Below are 26933 nucleotides of genomic sequence, written 5' to 3'. Positions count from 1 at the left end.
AGCTTGTGCTACATTGTCAGCTAACACTGTTCTCTTGTTTCCTTTCTTTTGCACCTTATCAAGGGAGTTGTCAATTTTCCTTACAAAAACAGGATCTGGGCCTTGTATCTAGATTATAGCTTAATTTATTAAATGCTCTTTTTGATGTTTATCAAGCTGGGCAAATTCTAGCTGCCTCTTGTTTGTTGCATGTACGTTTTACAAAAGGAGTCTTGAAACTGCAGTATCAGCGTATTAATTTAAATAATAACAAATGCAGCATCATCTCATAGTGTTGCTTCTAGAATTCAGCCAAATATTTCTATTGTTTTGAAGGAGGGAGATAATGAAACATGTAGGGGAATGGGATGATAGTACCAAAAAAAGGGATGAACTGTAATTCCCTAAATGACTTTGCCTAGCCTTTCCCTCCTGGGTAAACTCCTTTATTAATACAATACCCAGACAAATTAGGCACATTCATCTGGTATTATGGTTTCCAGCTCCAGGAGATAATTTGCAACAGGTTTGGATCCTGCCCCACAGCTTAGAAACACTGCACAGACTAATGCTGCAAATTCTGAACTCAGCATCTTCTTCACAAGCCAGACACACGATTGATGATATGATCTAAGGCACCTCAGTCAAATAATAGCATATTGTTAGAGTAAGGATGGGATTTTCATATGTTGAACATGGTTGTAAAAGTAAATCCTGTGGGGCACAGTTACTGCTGCATCTCTATAGCAAATTTCACAGTACTGCATTAATCATCTCAACTCCCTTCTTAGTATTTTCAGACTATTAAATAAAAACAAATTCGCACTTTTCTGCCATATGAGTGATGGTGGTAGAGAAGGTAGTTCATGCTAAGCCACTTCTGAGGTATTTCTGTTATAACTCAGCAAAACATGGGGTTTGTACTTGATTTCTCAGATCTTTGTTAAAATGAGCAGTATTCTCTATGCTAGCCAGCTCCTTGTTACACTGGAGCCACCTTCCTTTATGCTTCTGTAAAACAAACAGAGCACTCGCTCCTTCACACATAACTTTGTTCTGTGCAGTACAAAGGAATGTGGGGAGACCACACTTAAGTTTAGGTTTGTGGGAGTGTTTTGTTTGGAGTTTCCTGGGGGGCTTTTTCTTTTGTTTTTTGAGGGGTGGGGATGGAAGGCTTTTGCCATAAACACACCAAAGAGCTAAAAAAAAGCCAGTAGAAATGTTGATTTGGGTAACCAGAATTGACATGAGCATACAAAATACACTGTTAAAGTTTAGTGTGCTTTTCAAATAGCCTGAACACATCAGATTGGGTCTGATGCCACCTAAAATTGTCATTATTAGCAAACCAAGCGGGTAAATGGGGCAATAAATCATCATATACAGGAAAAGGACACACTTGGATTAATTGATTCCTAACATTACTGGAAGACTACAACTTTGAGGTCCCAGTTGTACAGCTGAAATCCCAGACTTGTGTAACAAGAACTAACTGCCCTCTTTTTGTATGAGTGTGGCTAGATGACACGGCTGCTGAAAGCTCCAGCAATTACAGCTTGGCCAGCTTTCAGATGAATAAAATGCCAGTGTGGGAAGGGTGAAATGTTAGTACCAGCTTTGGATTACTGCCATGATATTTTCCACTATGAAGACTCCAACTTCCTAGAGGGAATGCTTTGTTGTCTTCTGCCAGAATCCTTAAATTGACAAATATTGACAATTACATCTGATTATATACAGCCTGAAACTATGTCATTAAGTATTTTAAAACATCTGTATATGCAAACTTTTTAAGGGGAGTTTGTCTGTAGTGTATGATCTGTGAATTGACATCAGTGTAAGAATCCCTGAGCGGAGATTCTGTAAATGCCATTGGAAGTAGCTCATAAGCTCTTTTATTGCAAATTATATTCTCAGTTGTCCAATCTCTTTGCTTAGTTATATCCTCATTCCTGCTGTTGTTGTCATTGTAAAATCCCTCTCCTTTGGAAACAGAGTTTGTAAAACCTGTTTGGGGGGAGAAAGGTGGGGCTTCTTTAGGCCTTAGCTTCAAATCACATATGGCTGCTGATCTTGTTATTGCTGAGCAGATGCTGGGTATTTCCAGTTTGTTGTAAATCTGTTGGAAACAATAAAAGGGGCTCGTTACAGCCCTGTAAGAAGGAGGAAAAGGAGAGGGAGAAGAGATATTTGTTTCTATGCTCTGAATTACTGAAATTGTGCTCCCCAAGGAAATCTGGTGTGTTATGGCCAGGGGGCAATACAGTTTGGTCTCAGCAGTGACAGCAGTAACTACTGAAGCTGTACATTATTGCATTCTTCACATAACTCAAGTCTTCCAAAAGAGATTTTGTGTGAGTGTTAGAGATACTGAAGCCTCTGTAGTAATGGATGCATGAATTAGCCTGGTGAAATTTAAAAATTGCATGCATTTCTATTCAGAGAACAAATTATGCCAACATGAACTGGGAGGCAACAATGCTTTGTGGCTGTTTTATAAGATGGCAGAGTCAAGGTTTTGCCACTCTCACCCTTTCTGAAAAATCCAGACTCATATAAAAAGCTTCTTTTGCTCTGTTAGCATAATTTTGTTGATTTTAATGTATCGGTGACTTAAATTCTATTCATATAGCTAATTTGATCAGAATACATGATCTGAACAAGATCATGCTATATGATTTAAAAGGTTTCAGTAGTTGGTAAACTTCATTCATGACTTAATTCACCTCTTAATGTTAGAACTAATCAGTTTAAATACAGGACCTTGAGAATATAATTCAATTTTCATAGATCAGGTCTTCAAGTAGGATTCATGCAGACATAGAATAGATACCCACGTGGGGGGGCCTTCAAAGTATAGTTATTTGTTACTACACAGCCATGCCAAAATGCTTTAAATAAATGTTAGTGCTCACTAAGCATTGTGTCAAGTGGAAACTCTCATGCCAGTTTATTGCTGTTAAGCTCTGTGCTTGAGCGATGGTTGGTATTTTTATCTGTGGGAGGAACAGGAGGGAGCTCTCAAGAAGTAGCTGAGCGTCACTGGAGAAGTTTGTGTACAGTGGAATCCCAGCCAGAGGCAATTGAAATGAGTCCATATTTTTGCTATTCCATTTTGTCCCTTCCCCCAATTTATATCCCATCTGAGGCAGTTTAAATAATGCTCAGTGGAAGACAAAATGATGGTTTTTTCTAGGTCCACTCAAATTACTTTCCAGCCTAGTTCAGAACTACTCTACTGTGAAATTTCTGTTCCTACACGTGTTTCTAATGGTCTGGTTACTCTCCTGCTCTGCTCTACTCGAGCTGTCTTTGCCCACCCCGTCCTTTCTACCCTGTCCTTCCAAGGATCTGGAGCAGGGTCTGTGCATGCTAGATGGCCAGTGAAGAGACGCTGTTCTCGAAAGCACAAATGGTTCTCATCTCTTGCACCTTGAAAATACTTGCAGGAGAGGATGGTCTCTGCACCCAGGTGCTGCAAGGTGTGTAGGATCCCAGAGGGGAGGAGATACAGCAAGATCATCGCCACTGAAAGTGCATTTTAAGGCAGGAGAATAAAAAAAGAGTCCGTAGATCAGAGTAGTATTGAATGCAAACTATCTCTTATTATTATCTCCAGAGTGGAAAGAACTTAAAGTATCTTGTCACTTAAAACAGGGATGTGTGGATGCTCAGAAGCATGAAGGTCTGTTCTGTGGTCAGGGCTGAAAAGATGCTTAGAGCTCTGTTTATGTGCTGCTCCATTCTTCTGCAAGCAGCAAGACAGTTACATGCTGTTCTGTACCAAGAGCACATGGTCACCTCTAGTGGAGCTGTGGAATGTGATGGAAAACCAGCAACTTTGATAAATAACAACAACAAAAAAATTAAATTGTAGAAATAATAATATAAATTGTTCCTGTGGAGAATAAAACCTTAAATGTGCCAGCCTAACCAAGACTTTTGCTTCAAAGTGGGACAACTTATGCTGTGGTTTATGTACTTAAAATAAGTCTGGAGGAGACTCCCCAGATCATCACATCCCACTCGTTGCCATCACAGGCACTATACAGTATGTTTATCCAGGCTTGTATTTAGATTCTTTTCCTCGTTTGGTACTGGAAGCCTGTTCCAGGTCCTTGGCTTGCTGATAGCTAGAAATCCAAATAAGAAGCTTTCTCTTAGCTAGTTTATACCCACTTGTTTTTGTGTCAGTTCTGCCTGATGGCTAAAATCCAGTAAGCATTCTGCTGTCAGCAACTCTGCACAGAGGCATCTTAGATTAATAGATCTGAGTGCTCCCGGAACCTTTTGTGGTATGCAGGGATGGTAGGAGTTGCAGAGCTTCAATATATCTGTAACAGTAATTAGTTTTCAGAGGCAGGTCCTAGTGCTGCACATCCTTTTGCTTAAGGTTTTGCTGATTATAGTGAGGATTCAGTTTATTGATGGTCTGCAATAGTTAGATTTGTATTTTGACAATGATTATTTGGTTGGTAAGGGGGGCAATTTGCTTTGGTGTGTGTCTGCAAAGAATTTATATTGCAAAGGGAAAAAATAGGTGAGGAAGGAGGAATCGCTAGTCTTGTTTTGATTGCCTAATAGAGTGATCTTTAACAACATGAGCATTGACATTTGAAAGAAATAAACATTGTATTTTCTTTCCAAATGGCTGCTCTTTATAAAGGTGGCTCACTTGTTAGAGTACTGTCTTAGAATATAGAAAGGAAATTTTGTTTATCTGTCTGTCTTGATGGATGGGTCAATTGCAAATATTATTTTTTGTCCAATTAGAACCATAGAGGAGAAGGATGGATCATTTTTGTCAAAGGCACTTCAATTTTTAAAAGGTGCTTAAGCTTTCCAATGTAACATAATTTTTTTTTCAGCCAGATACAAATATGGAATCGATATCAGCATCCTGGAACTTTGTGTTTTATTCCTTGCCTCTATAAATTTCACTTGTTGAGACAACTAGGCAGGCCCTGCTAGTAATTAATAAACCACCAGAATGAAACAGTGCAGTAGGAAAGTAACGGGAAAGAAAACAAATTGACTGTTCAGTGGATTTGTAATACTGCAACGTTTTTCATTTTTCTCTAACAATAGGAAATTGCTACACCCACAAAAGCTCTATAATTTAGTGTGTTCTTCTGTTAGTAACCACATCTTTCCTCATCAAGTGGAATCTAGAAGCCTGTTACTGCAACAAAACCAAGGAAAATTGTCACGTCAGAGCAGATCTAATCATTATTGTTATTACAGTAAAGTTTACACACACAAGCATCCAGAAAAGTCATGTCCCTGCGAACTCACACCTGGCATGCTAACCCTTTCATGACTGGTGATTTTTGGGCAACCTTTGGTAACTTCAATGGCTACCTAAAACCATGGGGTAAAGCCCATTTAAATTAACACAAGGTCAAGCGTTATTTATGTAAAGAAATGAAACATAGTGTGTGCTCTATGTACTTTAAAAGATAGGGAGGATAATAAGAACTTGGCAATGACTTCAGGGTTTATAGTAGAGATGGAATAACTCTGTCATCTCTTTATAGTCTTGCTGGAGACAAAAGGAAAAGCTATGTGGATTAATTTGAAGACTTGGTAAGGCAACTATAGAGAGAAACCTGTTTTATTCCTGAACTCTGAAGCACCTGAGAGCACTCTGGAGAAGGAAAAAAGGCATCTTTTACCAAGAAAATCTTATGATTCCTTTGGTGAGACTTAAAAAGCAACCATATGCACTTGTACATGAGTTTGCAGTGGCTGTGGTCTTTTCACAAAAGATCTCTTCACAGAAGATCTAGAGAAGACATTACTCATTTTGTCCTGATGAGCTTGTTTCTGAACTCCTGGGTTTCTGCTGAAGTTCTTTAAATGCTCTTGAATCCTGTCTGGTGAGAATGTTGCTGCAGGGTTCAAACAAAATTCTCTAGTGCAGGATGATGGTCTAAAAACGTAATTCCAAGAACTGATGTAGAAAAGCATAGGAATAAGGATGAGAATTTGTTGGCCAAAGGAAGTGCTATAGCGAGGCTGAGCAGGGTTTGGAGAATCCCTGCCTAAGTTCAGAAAGTGAATCCTTAAACCAAACTACGTGGCCACATCTGGTAAAATGAAGCAAACAGGTCCTTTGAGAAAGGAGACCAACCTCGGGGAAGTATTTGGATTGCCACTTACTAATGCAAACTATTGAATTTACTCAATGAGCACAGTGATGTAGTGGTAAAAGATGGGGGTTATTCGTATTTGCAGGCAGTGTGGAAGTTAGTAATGCTAAAGCTGCTGAAAGAGAAGTAGTTTGCCATTTACTTATGTGTGAGTTCTATCCCTGTTTTTCCATTTGTGTTTGCTATTTTTTTTTCCTTAGTAACCAATCCTGCTCTGTAGAGTCTGAGGGCTTGGCCATTCAGATGTTCTGCTGGAGGATGGGGATCAAGGCAGCCGGATTACCTGCAGTCAGCTAGCACTAGTGCTGAGTCTCCTAATCACAGTCTGCTCAGAGCATCTCAAGTACTGGATGCTTCACTACTTACTGAACTAGTTGCTTGACCTTTTTAGCAGGAAACCTATTGTTTAATTTGTAGAATTGAGTCTAGAAACAATTTCCTATCCCAAATATTGCACAATTTTTCTATTAAAAGGTTTTTACTGAGAATGAAATTCTGAGATTTGCTTTTTTTTCTTTGAAATTTATTTAAAATTGTTAGCTCTGATTCTCTCATTAAGCATTTTTGGCCAAATAAAAAGTCCTCAAAAGCTCTGGTAGTCATAGCCAAATGGGACTCTGAATTGTATTTCCATCTTACAAAAGACTGCTGGAAAGATAACTGTGTGGGAAGTGATCCACTGCAGGGAACAGTCATGTCCTGGCAGTGAGGATGGACCAGATGACCTAATTTCTCTTTTCCATTAGAGCTGTCTCTGATTCCCCAACTAGTCATGCAAGCACATGACTGACAAGGATAAAAAAATATGGAAAATATATCTGCCAGTGTAACAAATAAATCCTGTTATTCTTGATTCCATCACCTTGAAAGCATTGATTAATTGAATGTCACAGAGTCCTATATCATTACGTTGGTCTTTTAGATGAAACCCTTAAAACTAACTTTTCATTTGCTCTGCCTGGAATTCAGAACTGCTTCCTCAGCTGCATAAGACATCTGTTTGATGCAGCTGATGAGTGAATACAAGTGAGATATGAGAACCGCTCAAAGAAGCAGTTGCATAGTCTATGGCCTGTTTTAATAATACCCCATACAACTCATCTACAAGATTTTGGAATTGCAGCACTGTGCTGACTACTTCTACATTATCATACCTTGTATACCTATGGCATGGGCTTGCTGAGCCAAGGCACAGCGCTGAGGTCTGCAGAGTTGGTTGGACTGGCCTTCAGATGGCTTTTTTGCTGCTGTCTGTAAATCAGCCATGACCTGGCTCTCATAATCCAAAGGAGACTTTTCTTTTTCTTTTGCAAGTAGAATCTTCCCTGACCATTGCCAAATTTTCCTTTCCCATCACTTGGTGCTTCTTGCTGGCTGACTGTTCTCCCTCAGCCAGGTAGTCTGAGGTCTTGCAGTGTCAGATCTTATCTGGAATATGAAGAATTTTGAAATCAGCATTTAGATTATTATCATGGCATAAGTCTTTGAAATACATTTTATTAGCATAACCTCATACTGCAGAGTTTGTACATGAAATCTTATTCCCTCTTGGTGCATCCAATCTATATCATTCTCCATTAACATTATTCACATCATACCTACAAACAAAAACAAATACCAAAGGCCAAAGAATCCTGACTGTAGCATTAAGATGATAATGGATTACAAGAATGCACTTAGGAATACCTGCAGCTAGGTGGAGAGGTGAGGGTGTACAACATAAAGAACTTTAAAAAGCAGGGTATAATGACCAATAAAACACTACTGCTTTTTTGATGGAAACTACACAGAAGCACACTGTTGGCTGAAAGTGGATGTTTACCCTTGAGATCCCTCACAACTCTGATCTGCAATTACTAGATGGATGCTCATCTTGCCAACTGGGATCCAGGAGGAGTTTGCCTCTCAGTTCCATTTTGGAAGAACTGTTACAAATTTTATTTCCTTCTCTGTAAGAGAAAGTGGAGTGCTTCTCACTGGAACTTTATGTCATACTTTCTACTATTGCAGAACCAAGGGTTTCTGCAATGCCCAATTCCTCCTGACCTCTTCTTGTGCCTTATTTTTTTAATAGTTGTGGCTTTCAGTCTTTAGGTATTTTGTGTTAGAGGATGCTGAAAGCTGTTTTGTGGCTCAGATTTATTGACTACACATTTTGTGGAGCCTTCTGAAGTCGATGTCTCTTACAGGCCTACCTGCATGTACCAAGTCGGATGAGTCCTGTATTCCATCGGCCCTGCTAATCAGCTCTTTCCTCCTCATGTGGGCCAAAGGAAGTACTCTCTCCACCCTCCCACCTGTGGAGCCAGAGACAAGAACAAGATACAGGCATATCAATTGTTTTCCATGCCCTGCATTCCTCTGCTTAAAGTATTTTCCTGTGCAAAGATATCACAATTTCTAAAACAGTGAGAAGAAAATCTTCAAGCTCTTAAGAAATAAAAATAAATACATGTGTATCTCATTGGTTAATTAGAAAAATACTATGATAATAAAGAAAGTTTAACATTTAGAAATTAGGAATGTCTGGCTACTGAGGGCCCTTTGTGGAAGGAATGACCAAAACTTCAAAATCTTATATTTAACAGCATATGTTCTGTCTGTTCCTACTTGGTTTTTTCCTTGACTTGTGAAGTTTTTCCATGTTTACCAAATGGAACAGAGAGATTGTTGCTGTCCAGGGAAATTGCCTCAGAGACCTATTTCATTGAGACAAAAGTAACTGGTAGATGTAGTTTGATGTATTTTTCTTTGTTTTTCTTCCTTGACACTCAGCTTTCATATTCACTTGCACCCACCCACTTCCAAAACTCTTATTTGCTATTAGGAATTTGTTTACTTGCCTTCTTAATTTGAAGATCCTTGGCTTAAAAATACTACACATTGCTTCTAAACAATATTGCAGGATGAAATGTATTGGTCTGAGCCTTACAAAGTACAGCAACCCAAAGTTTATGCTGCTTAATACTCGCTGCCAGTGGTGTCTGTTTTATTAACTGGGAATTGCTGGGGTACAAAGCTCCAGTGACAGCCTGTTCTCCTGGGCTGTGCCTGCTATGCTGACAACCAGTTCCTGCACTGGATATATGCTCTGGAGGATCCCACTGAGGTCACAGTTACAAGGTCAATTTAGTCCAACACAAATCCATACTGCCTTTGAAACCTTCTGCCTCACCTCTGCTTGTCCCTAGTACCTCCCTTAGTCTGGCATCAGGCAGCCAGAATGCAAAATCCCATCCAAGGATGGACACCTTTCCCTTATCCCTCCCCCAACCACATGCTGATCCCCACACTGCATAGTTCCACAGGAAGAGAAATGCCTGGGAGTAGAGGCCAGGAGGACTCCTCCTCCCCATGGCAATGCAAATTATGATGGATGAAGTGGCTATCTAACAAAAACCCAAGTATGAGGACTTTTTAACATCTCTATTTGTCAGACTCAGGGCAGGTTTATTTGTCTGGTTTACTCTGGATTCTGGTTCTGGTCTTATAATGTTAATTGTTGCCTGAAAGTGAGTGATACCAGATTCTAACTCATTAGGGCTGCATGATCAAGTCTCTTTAGGAGTAATACTTTCCAACAGTGAAAGCTCCCAAGGCTCAAAAGTAAATTGCGCAAAAAGAAGAGTTATATCTAAAAGACAAACATTACAAAAGAGCCTTGGTATCCTTAGCAGAACTGTCAATCCAAATGACACCCGAGCAGAACACAGGGATGGTAACCAAACATGTCTTACTACAACTTTCCGGTATTCTGTATGATCCAATTTCTTTCTACCTTCACAGCTGGGCTTAGGGGTGAAAAAAAATTTTAAGCATCAAAAGACAAACCTTGCATTCAGTTCTCCCATGATTTATTGTGTGGGAGGCTGTTTCTGTAGTGTTCCAGAATGAAATGTCCTGGTACCAATGCCTGTAATCAAGGAAACAGGAGAATATGGGACTGAGGCAAGAAACAAATGATCTGGTAAGTATCCATAGAAAATTAGTTCACCAAAGAAGTTTAACTGATTAAAATGAAACAATCTAAAGCAAGACTCCTGTTAAGTTCAGTTGGGAAATCAAGAGGATTTGGAATTATTTCTTTTACAACCTAAAAATGTGCCACATTCATGAGAAGTAAAAGGTGGGAAAATAGTTTCAGTTGTGCTGGTGTTTGTATATGAAATACATATTTTATTTATAAGTATTATATTGTATATTTTTACATGTATTCATGTGTATATATGTTTTTATTTATGAGATGTTACCATGTCTGCTTGCAGAAGACTCTCATTTCATGTTGGAAATTAGTTATAATAAGCTGCTAACAACTTCTGGTTACTAAGGACCTAGGCTGACCCCGCGCCACTAACGACACATCATTAGCTGTGACTTGCAGTCCTCTGAGCCACTCCTGCCTTTGCATAACTCAGATTTCTGGACTCAAACAGACACAGAAAAATGTTGTTACATTTTTGCATGAAATATATTGCTTTAATTATGGCATCTTAGGTGAAGACTATTTAGAAACCACATTTGACACAGTAATTACTGGTCATGTTGTCCGGAAAAACAGTAATAAAAGTATAAATCCTTAAAGACAGAGATAAACTATTTTCTGGGTGTTCTTGTAGACTTAGATAAGAATAGCCAATTAAATACCTACTCTTTAAGTAAATTTAGCTTTTCAAATAGCGCATTTGAATATGGTTTAGGTTATTATAGGAAATTCTGGAGGTTTGCACAGTAAAACCAGCAATATAAAATACTAATAAAGTCATACAATATTAAAAACTGCTCAGGTTTACTTACTACCATATATGCAGTATCTTTGCATTAATAGGAGCAAGAAAAGTAATGTATATTTAAAGATCTTACAAAAACATCTCCTAATACTTAAATTGTTTTTCTACATTGCATAAATTGCACACAGACATTTATAAAGTACAGCTGCTGGTTTATGGCTTCATACTTTACTGATTATGATTTTTTTATAGCTTATCATCACACCTGCATTGCTCTTATCATTAGACAATGATGTCAGCCACTAACAAGGCAAATATTTTAATAAAAGCAGCTTAGTTTCAATAATTCTTTAAAGTCATAAAATCATTAAGGCTGGAAGGACCTATGGAAATGACCTGGTTCAACTCTCTTCCCAGACCAGGTTCCAGCTTCAAAGTGTCTCTGAAACACACCTAATGCTAAATTGTCCTTAATACTCTACGTAGCATTAAAAATATTAATGTAGGCAGTTGTTCTCACTAATCCACTAACAAATATGTTACTGTTATCCTCAGCCACTATACTTACTTCATCTTACATAAACAGCAGTGTTGCTGGTTTTTTCTCTCAAGACCATAATTTCTTTTATTTTTATACTATCTTCTTTTTATTTTACACCCCTTACTGCAAAAGCCATTAAGTACAAATATGTTTATCTGTTCAGTGGTAGTGTTTTTATTCTTGGTGAACTACCATTGCAGTCTGAAGGCTTGGTGAATTATGCTTTAGACTACTGCTCAGATATTCAGAAAAGCCAATAATCTGTATTCTTAGGGGAAAAAGACTTGGATTTGTATCAGCTGTGGTAAATAAGAAAACATGTCCAATAGCAAGACACTAAAATTCGACTGGCTTAATTTTGTTCTAATAACTTGAGTGTTGTAAAAGGTCCTGAAAAATGATGTTTTCTTTATTCTCAGTATAATTGCATCAAAAATAGTAGCAATGCATCCTTGCTTACACTGGCTTCAGCAATGTTTCTATCAAAAAAAGAATGGACTTTTGACCAAAAGGATGGTTTAATTTGCAGGTCACAGTCTGCTTATCTTACTAATTCCTACTGGGAAATGACTCTTACAGTAAGGCTTCTGCAAATACAGCTGGAAGAGGCTTGGTACACCTGATCAGTCTGTACTCCTGCCAAAGGTACCCAAGCAGGGTGACCACTGTGACAAGAGTCCCGAGGTCTCATGGTGCAAACAATGCTGTCCTGAGATGGACAGTGTAGGTGGAGACCCATGGTATTCCATCACAAGTGTTACCACTTCTGTCTGACTTTTCCAAATGACCTCTCTTGGGGGAGACAATCCAGAAACCCAACAACTGTAGACCTTGATTCTGTATAACTATTTACACCTTTCACCCTTTTGGTTACCTGTATTTGTGAACACAAATAAATGAAAAACACCCAACCAACCAGACAACGAAATCAACTATGAGTGTACCTAAGAGTTCAGTGCAATTTAATTACAAATACATACAAGGACAAACCATACTCACATCATTTAATTAGTCAGACTGGAACAGTTTTTGTGAAGCTCAAAGGGAAAAGGAAAGGAGAAGAAGGTATCAAGGGGACAAGTGCAAGAGTAAAAGCTCTGATGGTACCAGAGAGTTTGAGGGTTTTTTCTCTGAGACTTTTTCTTGGTCACCTTATTGACCTCCTCATCTTTCATGGCCCCTTTGGTGGCCTGTTTCAGGGTCCTTCTTTGCCCTGAGCCCACAGGGTGAGCTTTTCTCAGCATCCCAGAGAAAGCAAGAATGGTTACTCACTGCTGATATCTGACAGCAGAGTAAGTTTGATTCAGCTGAACATATAAAGATATATATTTTATATACAATATATAAATATATATATATAATCAGGTATACAAGTAGCATAAGATCTGAATCAAGCCTTCTGTATGTGTCTTATAGATATGAACTGTGTCCTTTGAACCACATTCTTGATGATATTTGTCACACATTTCCTCAGCAACTTCAAAAGAGTTTGAGTCCTTTGATTACAGTGCTGTTTACCTACTATCTTAACTAACAGGCATTTGCTCAGAACAGACATTCTCTCAAAACACTCCCTTTATTATCTTTTCCTTCATGTGCAAAAATACTTTAATTTACAAAGAGCCATATTAACATCCCTGGTTAAATATAAAGCAGTACTCTTTTGAGAACAAAAATATTAGAAGAGTGATAACCAAGTATGAGTTTCTGTCCTAGATTTGCAGCAAACTCTGTGCCTCTGCTTTCTGCTTTAGAGACCTTAAAAACTTCCTGCCTACCAGTTCTTCAGCAGTAACAGTATGCAGTCACATGTAAGAAACATGAGCTTGGTCTCACTTTTCATAAAGAAAATTACCTTGTCCCTAAGATCATCACTTAAAAATGGGTCTAGCTCTGTGTTTGTTTTCAGGTTATTTCCCAGTGCTTTTAAATTGGTGCTTTAGGTCAGCAGGTATATGATAACTATGAGTACTTGGCAATTGCATTGCATATTTAAAGTATATCAATATCCATGGTCTACCACTGAAAACTGATTCACACACAGAAAGGTGAAGAGACTTAATCAGAGGACTCCCCACTTCTGTAGAGGTACCTTGAGTTAGTTTCAGCTGAAGAAGTATTTTGGCCAGTGGTTTCCTTACTGTGTCCTGTGAGCCAGTGCTATGGGTTCTGCAGAACCACATGAAAACACATTTTTAAGCAGAATTTTAATAACATGTTACAATAAGTTTTCAGAGTTGACTACACTTCAGGGGTCCAAACTGTTTGGAGACTACTGACCTAGTTTGACATTTGTGATTGCAGAATCACCAAAGTGCTCCCAGGTGCCTTATGATGGCACAGCTGTGTTACCAGGGCAATCTAAGCTACAGCTCCATGAATAACACAGCTCAGTGGCATACTTGCTGATCCACAGTGCAGGTCTCTCAAGGCTTTTTACTACCACTACACAGAGTATGCTTCCAACCAAACTGCTCTGGCTAAGCCAGGAGAAGGATGAGAGCCTGCACAGTTGTAGAAGGGAACCTGCAGCACTGTCCTGCAGCAGAAGTGTCCCTTGGAAGTGCTCTTGTCTCTGTGTTCCTGCTGTGTGTCCTGTATCAGATCGAGCTGGTGAGCAAATCAAAAGCAGTGTAACTGGGCAGGGCTGGGCAACGGCGACTGTGTGAGTCACATTTTAAGCACACAGAACTGAAAGCCCTGCAGTGGAGAGAAATGAGGCACCATGAAAATGAGAGATCAAAGGCATATAAATACTAAGACATATAAAAACAAAGGTTTTGAAATCTCAGTTGATGGGCAGGTCACTCTTGAATCACACGTAGGTCTTAAGCAGTTCAAAGGCAGCTCCTGCACCAAAGTTCCTCCATGAGGATGGCCAGTCTGGGTACCCTGAACCCCAGCTGTTGGATGAAATGAGCCAGCTGGTGCTCCTGAGCCTGACATCAGTAGGCTGTCTGCAAGTCCAAGACACATGCAGGCCTATTTTGCAGTGGTGAACTGCTGTCCCAAATGCAGGCTGCTCACAGAGGTTTCCTTTTCTTTTTGGAAATAGGTAGCATGTGCAAATTCTGGTCACATGAAGATTTTGACATAGTGTTCATAGACCCAAGTCATTTGATGAACTTTTTTTGCAAAGAAATTACTTAGAAATAAATCCTCTTGGTCTCACTCACACCTCAGCTATTCTATCTGAGAAAGAACTGTGAGAAGCTGGATCCGGGTTTTCTTGCTTACAGTGTGAAATATTTGCTAGCCTGGAGCAGTAATGCTTCACACTTATGTTGCTCAGACACCAGTGAGTTGGCAGGGTCAAAAATAAGTATGGAGAATGAAACCTCTGAACAGGTTGAGAGCTTGTTACACTGAGGGCTGCACCAGCTCAGCAAAAAGCTGCCTGCTTTCTGCCAGGTCTGAGGTGAATGTGTTCATTCAGCCAGTGGTGCAATTTAGAGGTAACTCTGTCCTGTCCTTCTGCTCCAAAGCCACTAGGTCACTACAGGAGATCCTCTTGTCCTTTTCTTTTCACTCTGTTGAGGCTTTAAGATGGTGCCCAGAGGAGCATCCAGACAGACATGCAACTTCTCATTGTACAGGAGGAGAATCTCTGCAGCATCCCTTCAAAGCAGGTTTTTTTTAAGAGCATCTGATTCTGCAGGAGGCTCTAGGTGCCTGTTCTCACCATGGCACTCAAGGAAAATGCATGGTCTTACTTGCTTGGCTGAGGCATTTGTCTCTTTTCAAGCAACTCTTGATGATGCCACATTCCCAAGTGTGCTATACTACAGCTCTAATTAGGAACAGCAAGCAAACTCTAATGCTACATTCCATGTATTCCATGAATTGCTCTCTATTTGAGATCTTGCCAAAAAAACCCCTAGAAGGCATCCATTCCAGCACAGCCTCTTTTTAGTCCACTCTTTTTCAGTTACAGCATTCAATACATTAATTTTTCATGGCATGTTTAAGCCTCCACTTATGCTTAAATCCCATATTGCCAACGTAGCCAGTGAGGGAAAAAAAATCCCGGGAGTTCTACCTTGCAACTCTCACACATGAGAATAAACCTCATTTGTGAAGCCACTGAATACTGATTTCAGAGTTTACCCAAAAGAATTTCATTTGTCTCTTATTGTCTCTGTACAGTTCTAAGCCTAAGCAGGGACTGTTCATATGTGTATATAGACATAGACACATATACATACACACAGATATAGGACCAAAGAAGTCAGCACAAGGTAGATTGCCAGCAGAACTTTCCAAATCCAAATGTGTGCAAATTTAATCAGTTAAAATTCCTACTAATTAATTATTTTTTTTTTTTAGTACAGGAGATATCCAGTTGTCCAGCTGCCAGGTTTTGCTTGGGCTGCTGGAGTATGCTGGCAACCTGTGTCTCATACACCAAAATAGTACAGCTGGAGACTGTCCCACATTTCATTATTTTCCCCAAGCTCCACATGAGCTGCCTTTACATTAACAATACTCCTGGAGTAATATCTGGTCCTAATGTCTGACCAAAAATATTGCCTAGATGAAGTATATTTTATCTTATTGAATATTTGGATTCTCTTTTATTCTATTACAGTTCGCATCAGAGAAGCTTTTTCTCAGGAGAGAAAAGAGAACAAATAAAAATATCAGATGTCCTCTGAAAAGCAGGAATTGGTACCAGAGATGTTAACTTTCAGCAGTGTCTGTGACAGCTGTAGTGTGGGGAAGAGAAATCAGTAGGATATATATTAAATCAGTGGAATCAGGAGCCACGGGACACGTTAACATTGATGCCAACAGAACGCTCTCAATTACCAAAAGGGATTTACGATGAGATTTAAAACTGCATCTTGCTTCCATTTAAATCACTGTCAAAGCTCTTTTTGTCTGAACAGGGCTGGGATGCCTGTGAGAGTAGGAATCACCTTGCCAGAGTGCATGCAGAGATGTCTGTAAAGGTGAGAAAGGCATGTGTGAAACTACCCAGAAAATCATAAAGATGAGGGGTTTGTATTCATCATCCTGTCATGGAGCACTTGAAAACTCTGCAGAGTTCCTGAATGGTTTTTCCATTGACATCTGGTGAATCTTAAATATGTACATCCAGTTCTAAGATAGCAGTAAGCTTTAAATATGGAGAGGTGTTTTCTGTTTCCCTGTTAGGACAAAAGTGCACCAGTCAGACGGCAGAAGCATCTTCATTATTTATACATGTCCCACCTTTCCTAAGAACTGGAAAGGGAGAGATGGAAGACTGGCAGCACCATCTCCTGGCAGATATAAGAAACTGGGACCACTTTGTGTCAGAAAGTAGGGCCAAGTAATTTCTTTGTGGATTTTAAAAAGACTGTGGCAGGAAGTAACTTCACAAGAGTATATTCCCTCCCTAGGAAGATTAACTTTGTTATGCTTCAGGGAATAAAAGCATAATGTGTTATTATAATTATGGAGAACACAGGCTCACAATTATGAAGAACAAATTCAGGTTGCTTCTGTCTTTAAAAAGCTCCCTCATGTTGATCTCTCTGCTTTCCTTTATATTGCAGTAATAGCAGATTTCAAAACTAGCACAGCAGGTAAATCAGTCAGAAGACCACAGGAGACCAGAAAAGTTCCTCGCAGTCAGAAAATACTGGAATATGTAGATTTCAATAGGTGTAGCCAAATTTCTGTCTTGCTAAGTATATAGGGGAAATGTTGGGAAAAGACTATTAACACTATAAACTGCTGGATCACTAATGTGGGATGCTATTATACGTATTTAGAAAGTGACAATAGGCCAAACAATGCTAAGTAAGGGTGAGGCCTTTGAAGTAATGAAATGCTGTATGGGAAAAAAATTATCCATGGAGATAAAAGAGACGAGACTAAGTCAGATGACTTGGTGAAGACAGCCATGGAAGAGAACAGAGGAGAAAAAAGAGGTCAGGAAGAGAGGAATTAACAGGAACTTCAGAACTGGTATGCTACAGGAGTCCAGATCTCATTTATCAGAACAGTCTCAACTAGCAAGATGGAGAAGACTTAACCTCATTGATCACATTGATCAGTCTTCTGCCTTTTAACTCTTGCAGACCTGTCTTGCTGTTAGGTCTCGTGATCCATGGCATGGAACAAACACAAAGCCCTCCTTGTGTTACACAAGCAGAGATATGTTTTGCTTTTGGGGTTTTTTTTCTGTGTTTTGGAGGTTATTTTACTTTGAGAAACTTCCAAGTGCTTTTAAGGATTTTTTTTTTTTGCAGATGATCATGAGTGGGAAGAGACTTATGAACTCATTCATTCCATCCTCCTCCCAAAGGAAGAACAATTCTTATAAGTCACCACACTTCCCAGGGCTTCACCCCACATAGATTCAAAAGCCACATGTAATAGGGGTTTCAGTAATTCCCATGGGAAAATATGGAGCTTTATGCAGCCTACCTCTCCCACATGGGTGGGGAGGGGCTCTGCTTATCTCTTTAGCTCAGAACCAAGATCAGGACTTTTTCCTCGGGGTATCATTTACTATTCAAACATTCACAAAACAAAGGTAATCCTCCATCTTCCTCCAGGGCCACAGAATTCACCTCCTTTCCAAGCAAACTGCTAAACTCTATATTTTAGGAATCACTCCAGTTAGTGGATTAACCTCTTTCATCAAACACTTGCTCTTAAACCCTTCTTCTGGACAGGGTTAGCTGCCCAGTTATCTGTCACTGCACATCTCTGGCTTTTGCTATTAATACAGGGAAACACATTTTACTGGCTATGTATATTATATTGTTTTGGTTTTTTTTTAATTCAATGTGCTGTAGTTGTGCTATTCCTCACCAAAACACACTACATGCTACTTCCCATTAATTTCTAATTATATCCCATGTATCTATCATATGCTTGTTTAGTCCCTAATTACCTTAATAAAATGGCTCAAATTCCTTCCTGAGGGTAGGAAAGAATGCATTTCTTTCAATTCCGAGTATCAACGCACTCCAAAAGTGCTCTTGTACTGGACACAAGATGATATATTTGAATAAATAAATGAAAAAAAAATAAATCACACCCAGAATTGCAATCAAACTAACCTGCTGATACAAAATAAATTATTGTTATTAGTGTTGAGTAAACAATATTGCTAAATCAATTACACTTCTCATAATTACTATATACTGTTATGTTATTATTAAATAGCAATAGTCTAAACACTTTATCTAACAACTCCATTGTGATGGGCTCTGTCAAAACACAAATCACAGTCTATAACCCTAAAAATATTTACCGGCAATCAAGTGAGATAAAAAGTAAATGGAAGAAACAAACCTAGTCAGTGAGAAAATTCAAGTGATAACAGAAAAATAAACCTTCTACCTGGCTTTCTGTTTTTTGCTTCACAAGTTACAAAAGAGTGAGAGAGAGGAAAGTCCATCCATCGATAAAAAAATGGATCTGTACTGGGACCTCTGCAGTCCAATATATGACCTGAAAATAGGGATAAATAGTACTCAGATAAAACAAACCCATTCCAAAAAGTTCCACTTAAACTTGATTCTAAGACTTGCAGAAAGATCCTGCAATATTAAATCGCTTCTGATAAAATGGCAAATGAAAATTGATGTTTATAAATGCCAAGTATAACCTTCACCAAATGCAAAGATGAGCATTTATTTAGTTGTTACTAATTTGGAAAGACATTTTGGAAAGCTGGCGAAGCCTCACTTACCTGAAACCTCAATTCTGTACTCAGCAGAAGTCAAAAAATAGGAAAGTCACTAGAATCAAGAAATGGGTAGAGAAAAATTATATATTATATACTTCAGAATGGGTATATTATATCTGAAAAAAACCAACCAAGACCAGAAAGAGGTAAGAAGATTAAGCACAAGCATGGAATAATCTCATACAAAGGAATAAGACACAACCCCCCCCTATGAAATCTCCAATTCAGAGCATTATGATAGATCTCATGAATTACATCGAAGTCATAAAATGCATAAAGCCCATTAATAAATCATTTTCAAGAGGATCTGATACTGTTTCAATATTCTTAGTGTACCAGGTGCCAGAAGCTAAAACCCATCAAGTGAACCAGCTACAAAAATAGTACTGGGAGATGTTAAGGCCATGGTGGAAAACCCAAGACAACTTCCTGAGTCTGTGTTCTGCTGCTGGAACACTTCATCATTGGACTTCTCCCTGATCTGTTTCAAAATGAGTTGATGACTTACAAAGAGGTTCATGAGTTAAGAATACACAAAATGAACAGTGACAGATTCTCAACAGATTCTGTTCATCCAGGAATCTCAAGGATGCAGTAACTGAAATGTTAATAGTGGTATAAATTCTTGCTTAAAACTTTCTTGGCATCTAAGAAGTGGATTGTATAAAATGTTACATTATTTCTTAGAATTGTTTCTAGGGGAAAGATGGGAACTACAGACCATTAAAACTGATGCCTATTTTGCACAGACTAGTACAAATACGTATATATTAGTGCACACAGGGACAGATATGATTTACCAGGGAAAGATCAACAAGGGTTTTGTTGACATTTTTCTTCCAAAGAGAAGTTTTGCCTTATACACTCAGTATGAAGTTTTCTGAATGTGTCAGCAAGCACTTGGATAAGAGGGATTGCAGAGATACAGTTTCCTGAGATTTCTGAATCACTTTCAAGACTTTCTTGCCAAAGGCTGTTAAGGAAACTAAGCAACCATGGGATAAGAGAGAAGATCCCAGCATGGATTAAAATGCAGTTAAAAGACTAAGTAAATGGTCAGTTTTCACAGTAAGAGGCCACTAATGCACCTTCACATCTCTGTGCTTATTCATAAACAATTTGAATAAGGCAAGGAGTGACAAGACAAAGATTGCTGATGGTATCGTGTTATTCATGGAGGGAAAGAAAAGGTGTGGCTGAGAACTGCAGAAAGACCTTTCACTGTTTGGGGCTCAACCACCCGCACTCATTGGAGAGACCTTATTGGCTCTGGCACAGGACTCGATGGAGACCCACAAGGCTCCTCTGAAGCCTCAGTCAGACCCTCTGTGTCATCTGGGATAGTGCTGGACACCCACATGGGAGCAACTGAACACAGGCCTCAGTGCCTGGCAGGAAAACGACTGATGATCGTGAAGACAGACACATGTAAAATAATGCACATGGCGAAAAGACAGTCCTACATCACATGTGGAATAATGGTGTCTGAACTGACCACCAAACTGCAGGAGTGAGAGCTGGGAAGTTTAATGTTATTTGTAGAACAACAGCAGCTTAGCGGAGATCAACACCACATTGAATACTAAAAACATTTAGTGACAATATTGAGAACAAGGCAGGGAATATTGTTATGCCACTTTATAAACCCACTGTGCTTCTGTCAGGAACGCTATATGCAGTTCCAGTCCCACCACTACAAACAGGAATAGCAGAAATGGTAAAGTTCATAGAATAACAACAAACACTTCCTTGGAAAGAACAAGATTTCACTTGGACTTGTCAGTTTGCAGGAGAAGCCTTACCAGACTGAAAGGGGATCTTATGGAGCCCACAGAGTGGTGACTGGCACAGAGAAGGCAAAATTGTTTTACTTCTTACTTTCCAAAGCAAGAAGCAGGGGTGGGTCATCAGACAGTGTCCCAAATGTCAGGAAAGCAAGGAAAGTGATTGTTCATACATACAGTGAATGTGCCAGAACTCCCTGCAGTGAGATGTTATGGATGCTACAAGCTTACAAGTAGCAGAAGGTCACGGAATCACAGAACGGGTAAGGTTGGAAGGGACCACAGTGGGTCATCTGGTCCAACCTCCCTGCTCAGGCAGGGTCATCCTGGAGCACATGGCACAGGATTGCATCTTGATGGTTCTGGAATATCTCCAGTGAGGGACACTCCACAACCTCTCTGGGCAATCTGTTTCTGTGTGAGGTCACTGCACAGTAAAAAAGTTCTTCCTCATGTTCAGGTGGAACTTCCTGAGCATCAAGTCAACTGGAGAAATGTATGGAGGAGATATAGTGAGCACTGCTAAGCAAGACACTACCACCTCTGATTTCGGGAGTCACTGGATGCAAATTGTTGGAAGTTCAAAGTGGATCCACTGGAAGCTTCCCCAGCGGTTTGGCCTCTTATAATCTTCCCATCTTTCGAAACAAGAACTGGGAGACACCCTCTTGGTTTAAGCAGTATATCTGACCTTACCTTCTTATGAAAAATTGAAAAAGGAATAATTCTATTGATGCTATTTAAGTATTTCAGGTTAAATAATGAGCAGCACAGCTTAAGCAGGATAGGCAATGGGGATGCTTTTTCTCCATTTTTGATGATTACATCACTTGCAATCATCTTTGCCAGAGACATCTGCAAAAAGGTAAGAGATCGAGGTAATTCTGGAGAACATTAACTGGAGCACTACAGCATAGCTGTAACTCAGGTATGTTTCCCTGGTTTTTTGTCCCAATAAGGTGTTGCTGTTTGGGAACAGTCGACTGTGGATCCATCAGTTATTATTTGTACTGAGGGCCACAATCCTCAGTCGTGCTGTGAAAACTACACAAAACCTTGTAAAGTCACCAGCAGAGTCACTTGCATGGGAGGAGGAGAAGCTGCAAACGCAGCTGTGAGCGGCACCACTGAGTGTGTGGGACCCGAGAGCGCTGGGGTCCTGCCTGGGGAGATCCACACCCCCTGCTCTCCCCAGGGACAGGCTGCAGAACCCAGAGCCCCTCCCTTTCCAGAGGTCTGTTCCCACTCTGGGAGGCCGGTGAGGGGGCCGTGGTGAGGATGCCCCAAGAAAGCAAGTGCCCTTGGTCGGAAGAGCATTGGCAGCCAGTCAAGGGAGGTGATCCTGCCCCTTCCACCCAGCCCTGAAGAGGCCACATCTGGACTGATGTGTCCAGTTCTGGCCTGCTCAGTACAGGAGAGACACGGAGCTGCAGGAGCAGGTCCAGCGGAGGGCAATGAGGATGATTTGGGGACTGGAGCATCTCTGAGGAAAAGCTGAGGGAGCTGGGCCTCTTCAGCCTTGAGAATAGACAACTCAGAGGGAACCCCATCGATGTCTGTAAATATCTGAATGAAGCCAGGCTTTTCTCAGTGGTGCCAAGCAATAGAACAAGAGGCAAAGGGCAGAAACTGATGCACAGAAGTTCCACCTGAACATGAGGAAGAACTTTACTATGAGTGACCTCATACTGGAACAGACTGACCAGGGAGGTTGTGGAGTCTCCCTCACTGGAGATATTCCAAGAACCATCCGGACGCAATCCTGTGCCGTGTGCTGTAAGATGACCCTGCTGGAGCAGGGAGGTTGTACCAGATGACCCACTGTGGTCCCTTCCACCCTGACCCATTCCGTGATTCTGTGAAGGCAGCACTCGGCGCCTCACGCCCTCACAGCGCAGCCGGCGCTAGAGAGCACGGCCGCCGTGACTCCTCCCGCGCCGCACCGAGGGACCTCACCCCGGATCCTCAAGGGCTGCCCGGGGCCGCCGCTCCGCCTCCCCCTCCCGCTGCTCCCGCTCCCGCCCCGGCCGCACCTCCCTCAGCACCGCCCCCGCCGCCCAAGATGGCGGCCCCGCCCGCCCCCACAATGCCCCGCGCGCAGCCGCTGCGCTTCCGGGTGCGGGCCCAGGAGGGCGGCGGGCCCAGTGCGGCGGGCGGAGTGCGAGGCTGCTTCGGGCGGATGCGAACGAGCGGGCGGCCGGTGCCGGAGGGAGCCGCGCCCGGACCATGAGGCTCCGACTGTGGCTGGTGCCGGCCCTGGTGCTGTTGTGGGGGCCGGGCGGGCTGGAGGCGCTGGGGCGCCCGCCGCGCTCGCAGCGCTACGGTGAGGGCAGGGCGCGACCACGGCAACCGCGGGGGAGGGAGGGAGGGAAAGAGGGAGAGACCACTGCGACAGGGCGGGGGAGTGGGGGGACACCCCCGCCTCTGAGAGGGGTCAGTGATGGGGTAACGTATGCGGTGGTGAGAGGGGAACCCCTGGCTCTTACAGGGGTTATGGTGATGGGTAAAGCGAGGGGTGGGGGCAGAGGGCACACCCACCTCTAGCAGGACTCTGTGATGAGTAGTGTGTAGGGTAAGGAGAGACCATCCGCTTTAGCTGAAGGCATCGCTGATGGGCAGCGTTTGGGGGCCACCGCTCTCTGCAGGGGGCCGGTGAGACCCCGTTATCTTCACACTCGAGTTCTTCTATGGAGTTTTCCTCACAGGAGTCTGCGTTCTGTTACGGCGGGATAATCTCAGAACGGGTCGAATTGGAAGGGACCACAGTGGGTCTCCTGGTCCAACCTCCCTTCTCAAGCAGGGTCATCATGGAGCACATGGGACAGGATTGTGTCCAGATGGTTCTTGGAATATCTCCAGTGAGGAAAACTCCACAACCTCTCCGGGCAAAATCATGTAAATGGCTTTCCTTCATAGCTCTGTTTGGAGAGTCGCTGCCAGAGCCCGAAGCCATTGGAGCTGAATGTGACCTCTGGAAAAGCTTGACATGGGGAAGAACCTGCTACCTTGTTTAACTTCCGCAAACAGTTTTGTGTCTAAGCTTTCGCTTTGCAATGAAGAAGTTGCAAACTTTTGTTCGATAAACAAAAGCTTATAATTGAAATGGCAGATGAGCTCTTATGAGAGGCAGTGGTTATGTCTGACCTAGTCAGATGTCCTATCTCTAGTTGCGGAGGCCTGTGGTGACCTCTCCAAGTCTTCTTTCTTGGCTTAGATCTCTCAGCAGATTTCCCTGCGGGTGTCCAGGCTGCACCTCTGTCCCCCTCTCCCACACCTGAGGTGGACTTGTGGTTCTGGACAGACCTGAGCAGTTGGTGACTGCAGGAACCTGGGGAGGATGAGGTTCAGTGGTGGATGCTCCAGGAAGTGTAACAGAAACAAAACAAACACAGCGTGTCCTTTCAGCATCAGGCAAGTCAGGGGGGCCCCGGGACAGAGGGTGTATCTTGGGCTGTTAGATTTTTATGCCTTCTAAAGGACCTGTCTGTTATGAATTTGTGTAACCTTTATCTGGCAGCTTTTGTGTTCTTGGCCTACCTACCACCATACCTGCACTATTCAGTTTTATGAAATACTGCATAGAGGATGACCTCTTTTCTTCTGTTTCTAGGCTTTGATAATTTCTTCTGTCAGAAATGGTCAATATGGAAGAATTATTTATTTTCTTCACACCATCAGTGACTTACAGACTTATGTAATTTGTCTCTTTTGTACTATCCTTTTTTTTTTTAAATCAGAAAATATTAGTCTATATAAAATAGTTCTTAGTATGGGGAAAAAATAATGACTTTATTCCTTATTTCTGTCTATATGCTTCATATCTCATGAAGTATTTTTTTATTTATTTGAGATGGATGACCAGAGCTGCAAGGAAGTATTTGTGATACAAAGGTAGCATGGATTTATAGCGAAGAATGCTTACGATTTTGTTTTCTTTCTGATGTTTCATAGTCACTCCAAGCTCTCTTTTCTTTTCAGTTTTTTTTTTTTGGAGTGGTAATAACTACACTGAAATAATTTGCTGTGTAGATTTATTTTCCTCATGTGTTATTTTAGACATTGAATTTCATCAAATACTTTGTTCTGTTGTTCAGTAAACTAAATATGCAAAAGCATTTTGTGAGGGAGTTTGAAAAGTCCTGGTGTGCTACATTAACTGTTGTATTTACCCACACACTCCTGTTCTCTCAGAATGCTAATATATATGAGGCACTACTTTCCTAGTAGCTTCTTTAGCCACAAGTCTAGTAGCTCACACTTTGTTGTTATTATTACCTGTTTTTCAGGTAAGGACATTGAGCGTATTTGTTGATTAGGCCCCTGGGTGGTACCTGGAGTGGAAATTGGTCCTTTCAGGCCACCTGCAGCAACACCAGTGGCACTGTACTTGCCTACCACAATTAGTAGTTGACCAGTTATATTTTTGCAGTGCTTTATAACTCTTGGGTTAATACATTCATATCCGGTTGATTTATTGGTCATTTTCTTGGCTTGTTTTAAAGCCTCTTTCCTTGAGTCTCAGAAACAGGTCTTTAAATATATCCTGTCAAGACAAGCTTTCAGGGAGCTTTTTAGTCTCTTCTGCAGTGAATGCTAAGGTCAATTACTGCCTTACTTTTTGGTACTGGCCTTTAACATCCATTCTTGGGCCTGTATTTGCAGCTTACTTGTTTTACAAGCCCCTTTGGTTATTTAGCTGTGTGGTTTTCATAAAATAAATAATATTTCAAGTATTAGCTTTATGTTTTTTACAAGGTGCTTTTCAAAATACCTTGGCCTACTTTATTGTGATTTTATGTTCATCTTCTGCTGGAGTTCTGTTGTTGTCATCTTACACACAGCTTGGTTTTCTGAAATACCATCTTCTAATAATGTCAGTGTTACTATTTTGAAAGCTCTGTTTAACCACAGCTTGAGTTTTAGGAACTGAAATCAGATTTCTGGTGAGTAGTATCCTTAAGGACGTTTCAGGAACTAACATTTTGTGATTTCTATTAAGAACTTTCTTGCTTATTTCTCTGAGTTCAGTTTTTCAAGAAGAAAAAAGTATACAGTGAAAAAAAAAGAATTTGACAAAGAACGGAATATGTAGATAAAAAGACGCGGGTCATTTTCCGTCTTTTTTCAGCTGAAGTAATCTTAGGGTGTGGTGCTTCAGCAACCTAAACTGATCTAAAATGGGACTGCCACAATCCTGGCCTCGGCTTTCTGATCCCTTCTCCATTCCTGCGAGCACATTCATGGACCTGAGCTGCCTGGAAGTTAATCTCTTTTTTTACTTGTTGGGATTTTTTTTTTTTGTTTGGGGTTTTTTGTTCTGTTTTCAGTAAGGGGTGGAGTGTCTGCATTCCACTATTTTCTCTTTGTGGAGTCTGTTCCCTGGAGCAGCTCACGGTGTGACCGTCCAAGCACCTGCCCTTTGTTTTTGGGGTAGTGGTTGTGCTCCAGGTGAGGGATGAAGGCAGGATGGTGTCCACCTCAGTTTGCCTTTGGGCAAACTCTGTTCAATAACATTAACGTGAGGTATTAATTTCTGGGAGAAGTGGGACTCTACTTATCAATACAGTGATTGATATTATAGTTTTGTTCCTGAAAAATTAATGTAAACTCTTTCAAAACTTTTCTCTTTGTTGTTGTTTATCTCTGAAGATAACCTTTTATAGCTGTGAAATATTCCTGCTGTTTGTCTTGGAGCTCAGACATATCTGAATGATAACAGAGCTTAATGTGCTTGAAAAGAACAACAGTGCAAAGACCCAGCTTGGGTGCTGTTCAGTAGGTCACTGAATATATCTAAAGAGCTGCTTGAGTCTGTATTACAACACAGTGGAACTAGTTGTGTGCTGCCACTAAGCTGTGTGCATCCAGGATTGCCCAGAACAGGGTCTGCATGTAAAATGGGTCTGACTCTATTGTTACCTCTTTTAAATGATAACTCTTCATCACAAGCTTGGTAGGGAACTAAAACAAGATAGTTGTTCCTACCCTGGCAGATGATATTCTTTGAATCACCTACTGACAGTCTTTTTCTAATGTCAGATTGGTCTAATCAAATCTGAG

General features: G+C 40.9%; 1 protein-coding gene and 1 long non-coding RNA gene across 3 annotated transcripts in view; one reads left to right on the top strand and one right to left on the bottom strand.

The window, feature by feature from the left end:
• Window positions 1-1709: 1709 nt before the first annotated feature.
• LOC113946216 lies at window positions 1710-21173 on the bottom strand. Of its 2 annotated transcripts, XR_003527352.1 has the most exons (6): window positions 20892-21173; window positions 18741-18851; window positions 9963-10044; window positions 8327-8428; window positions 7286-7559; window positions 1710-2098 (listed from the first exon to the last, which is right to left on the bottom strand). It is a non-coding gene; the product is annotated as an uncharacterized LOC113946216 (long non-coding RNA). The 2 variants fall into 2 exon arrangements; XR_003527351.1 differs by having other exon boundaries at window positions 18741-21173.
• Window positions 21174-23001: 1828 nt separating this feature from the next.
• Window positions 23002-26933, top strand: part of ADAM17 (ADAM metallopeptidase domain 17) — a 35270-nt gene continuing 31338 nt past the window's right edge. Inside the window, exon 1 of the mRNA XM_027641206.1 lies at window positions 23002-23196. Coding sequence (XP_027497007.1) covers window positions 23100-23196 — 97 coding nt within the window. The 5' untranslated portion in view covers window positions 23002-23099. The remainder of the gene's footprint in view (window positions 23197-26933) is intronic.

The sequence above is a fragment of the Corapipo altera genome, unplaced genomic scaffold (genome assembly GCF_003945725.1).
Source record: "Corapipo altera isolate COAL_440 unplaced genomic scaffold, ASM394572v1 46, whole genome shotgun sequence".
In the NCBI taxonomy this organism is placed as follows: Eukaryota; Metazoa; Chordata; class Aves; order Passeriformes; family Pipridae; genus Corapipo; species Corapipo altera.
The sequence above is the reverse complement of the archived record's forward strand: the minus strand, read 5'-3'. Positions and strand labels throughout refer to the sequence as shown.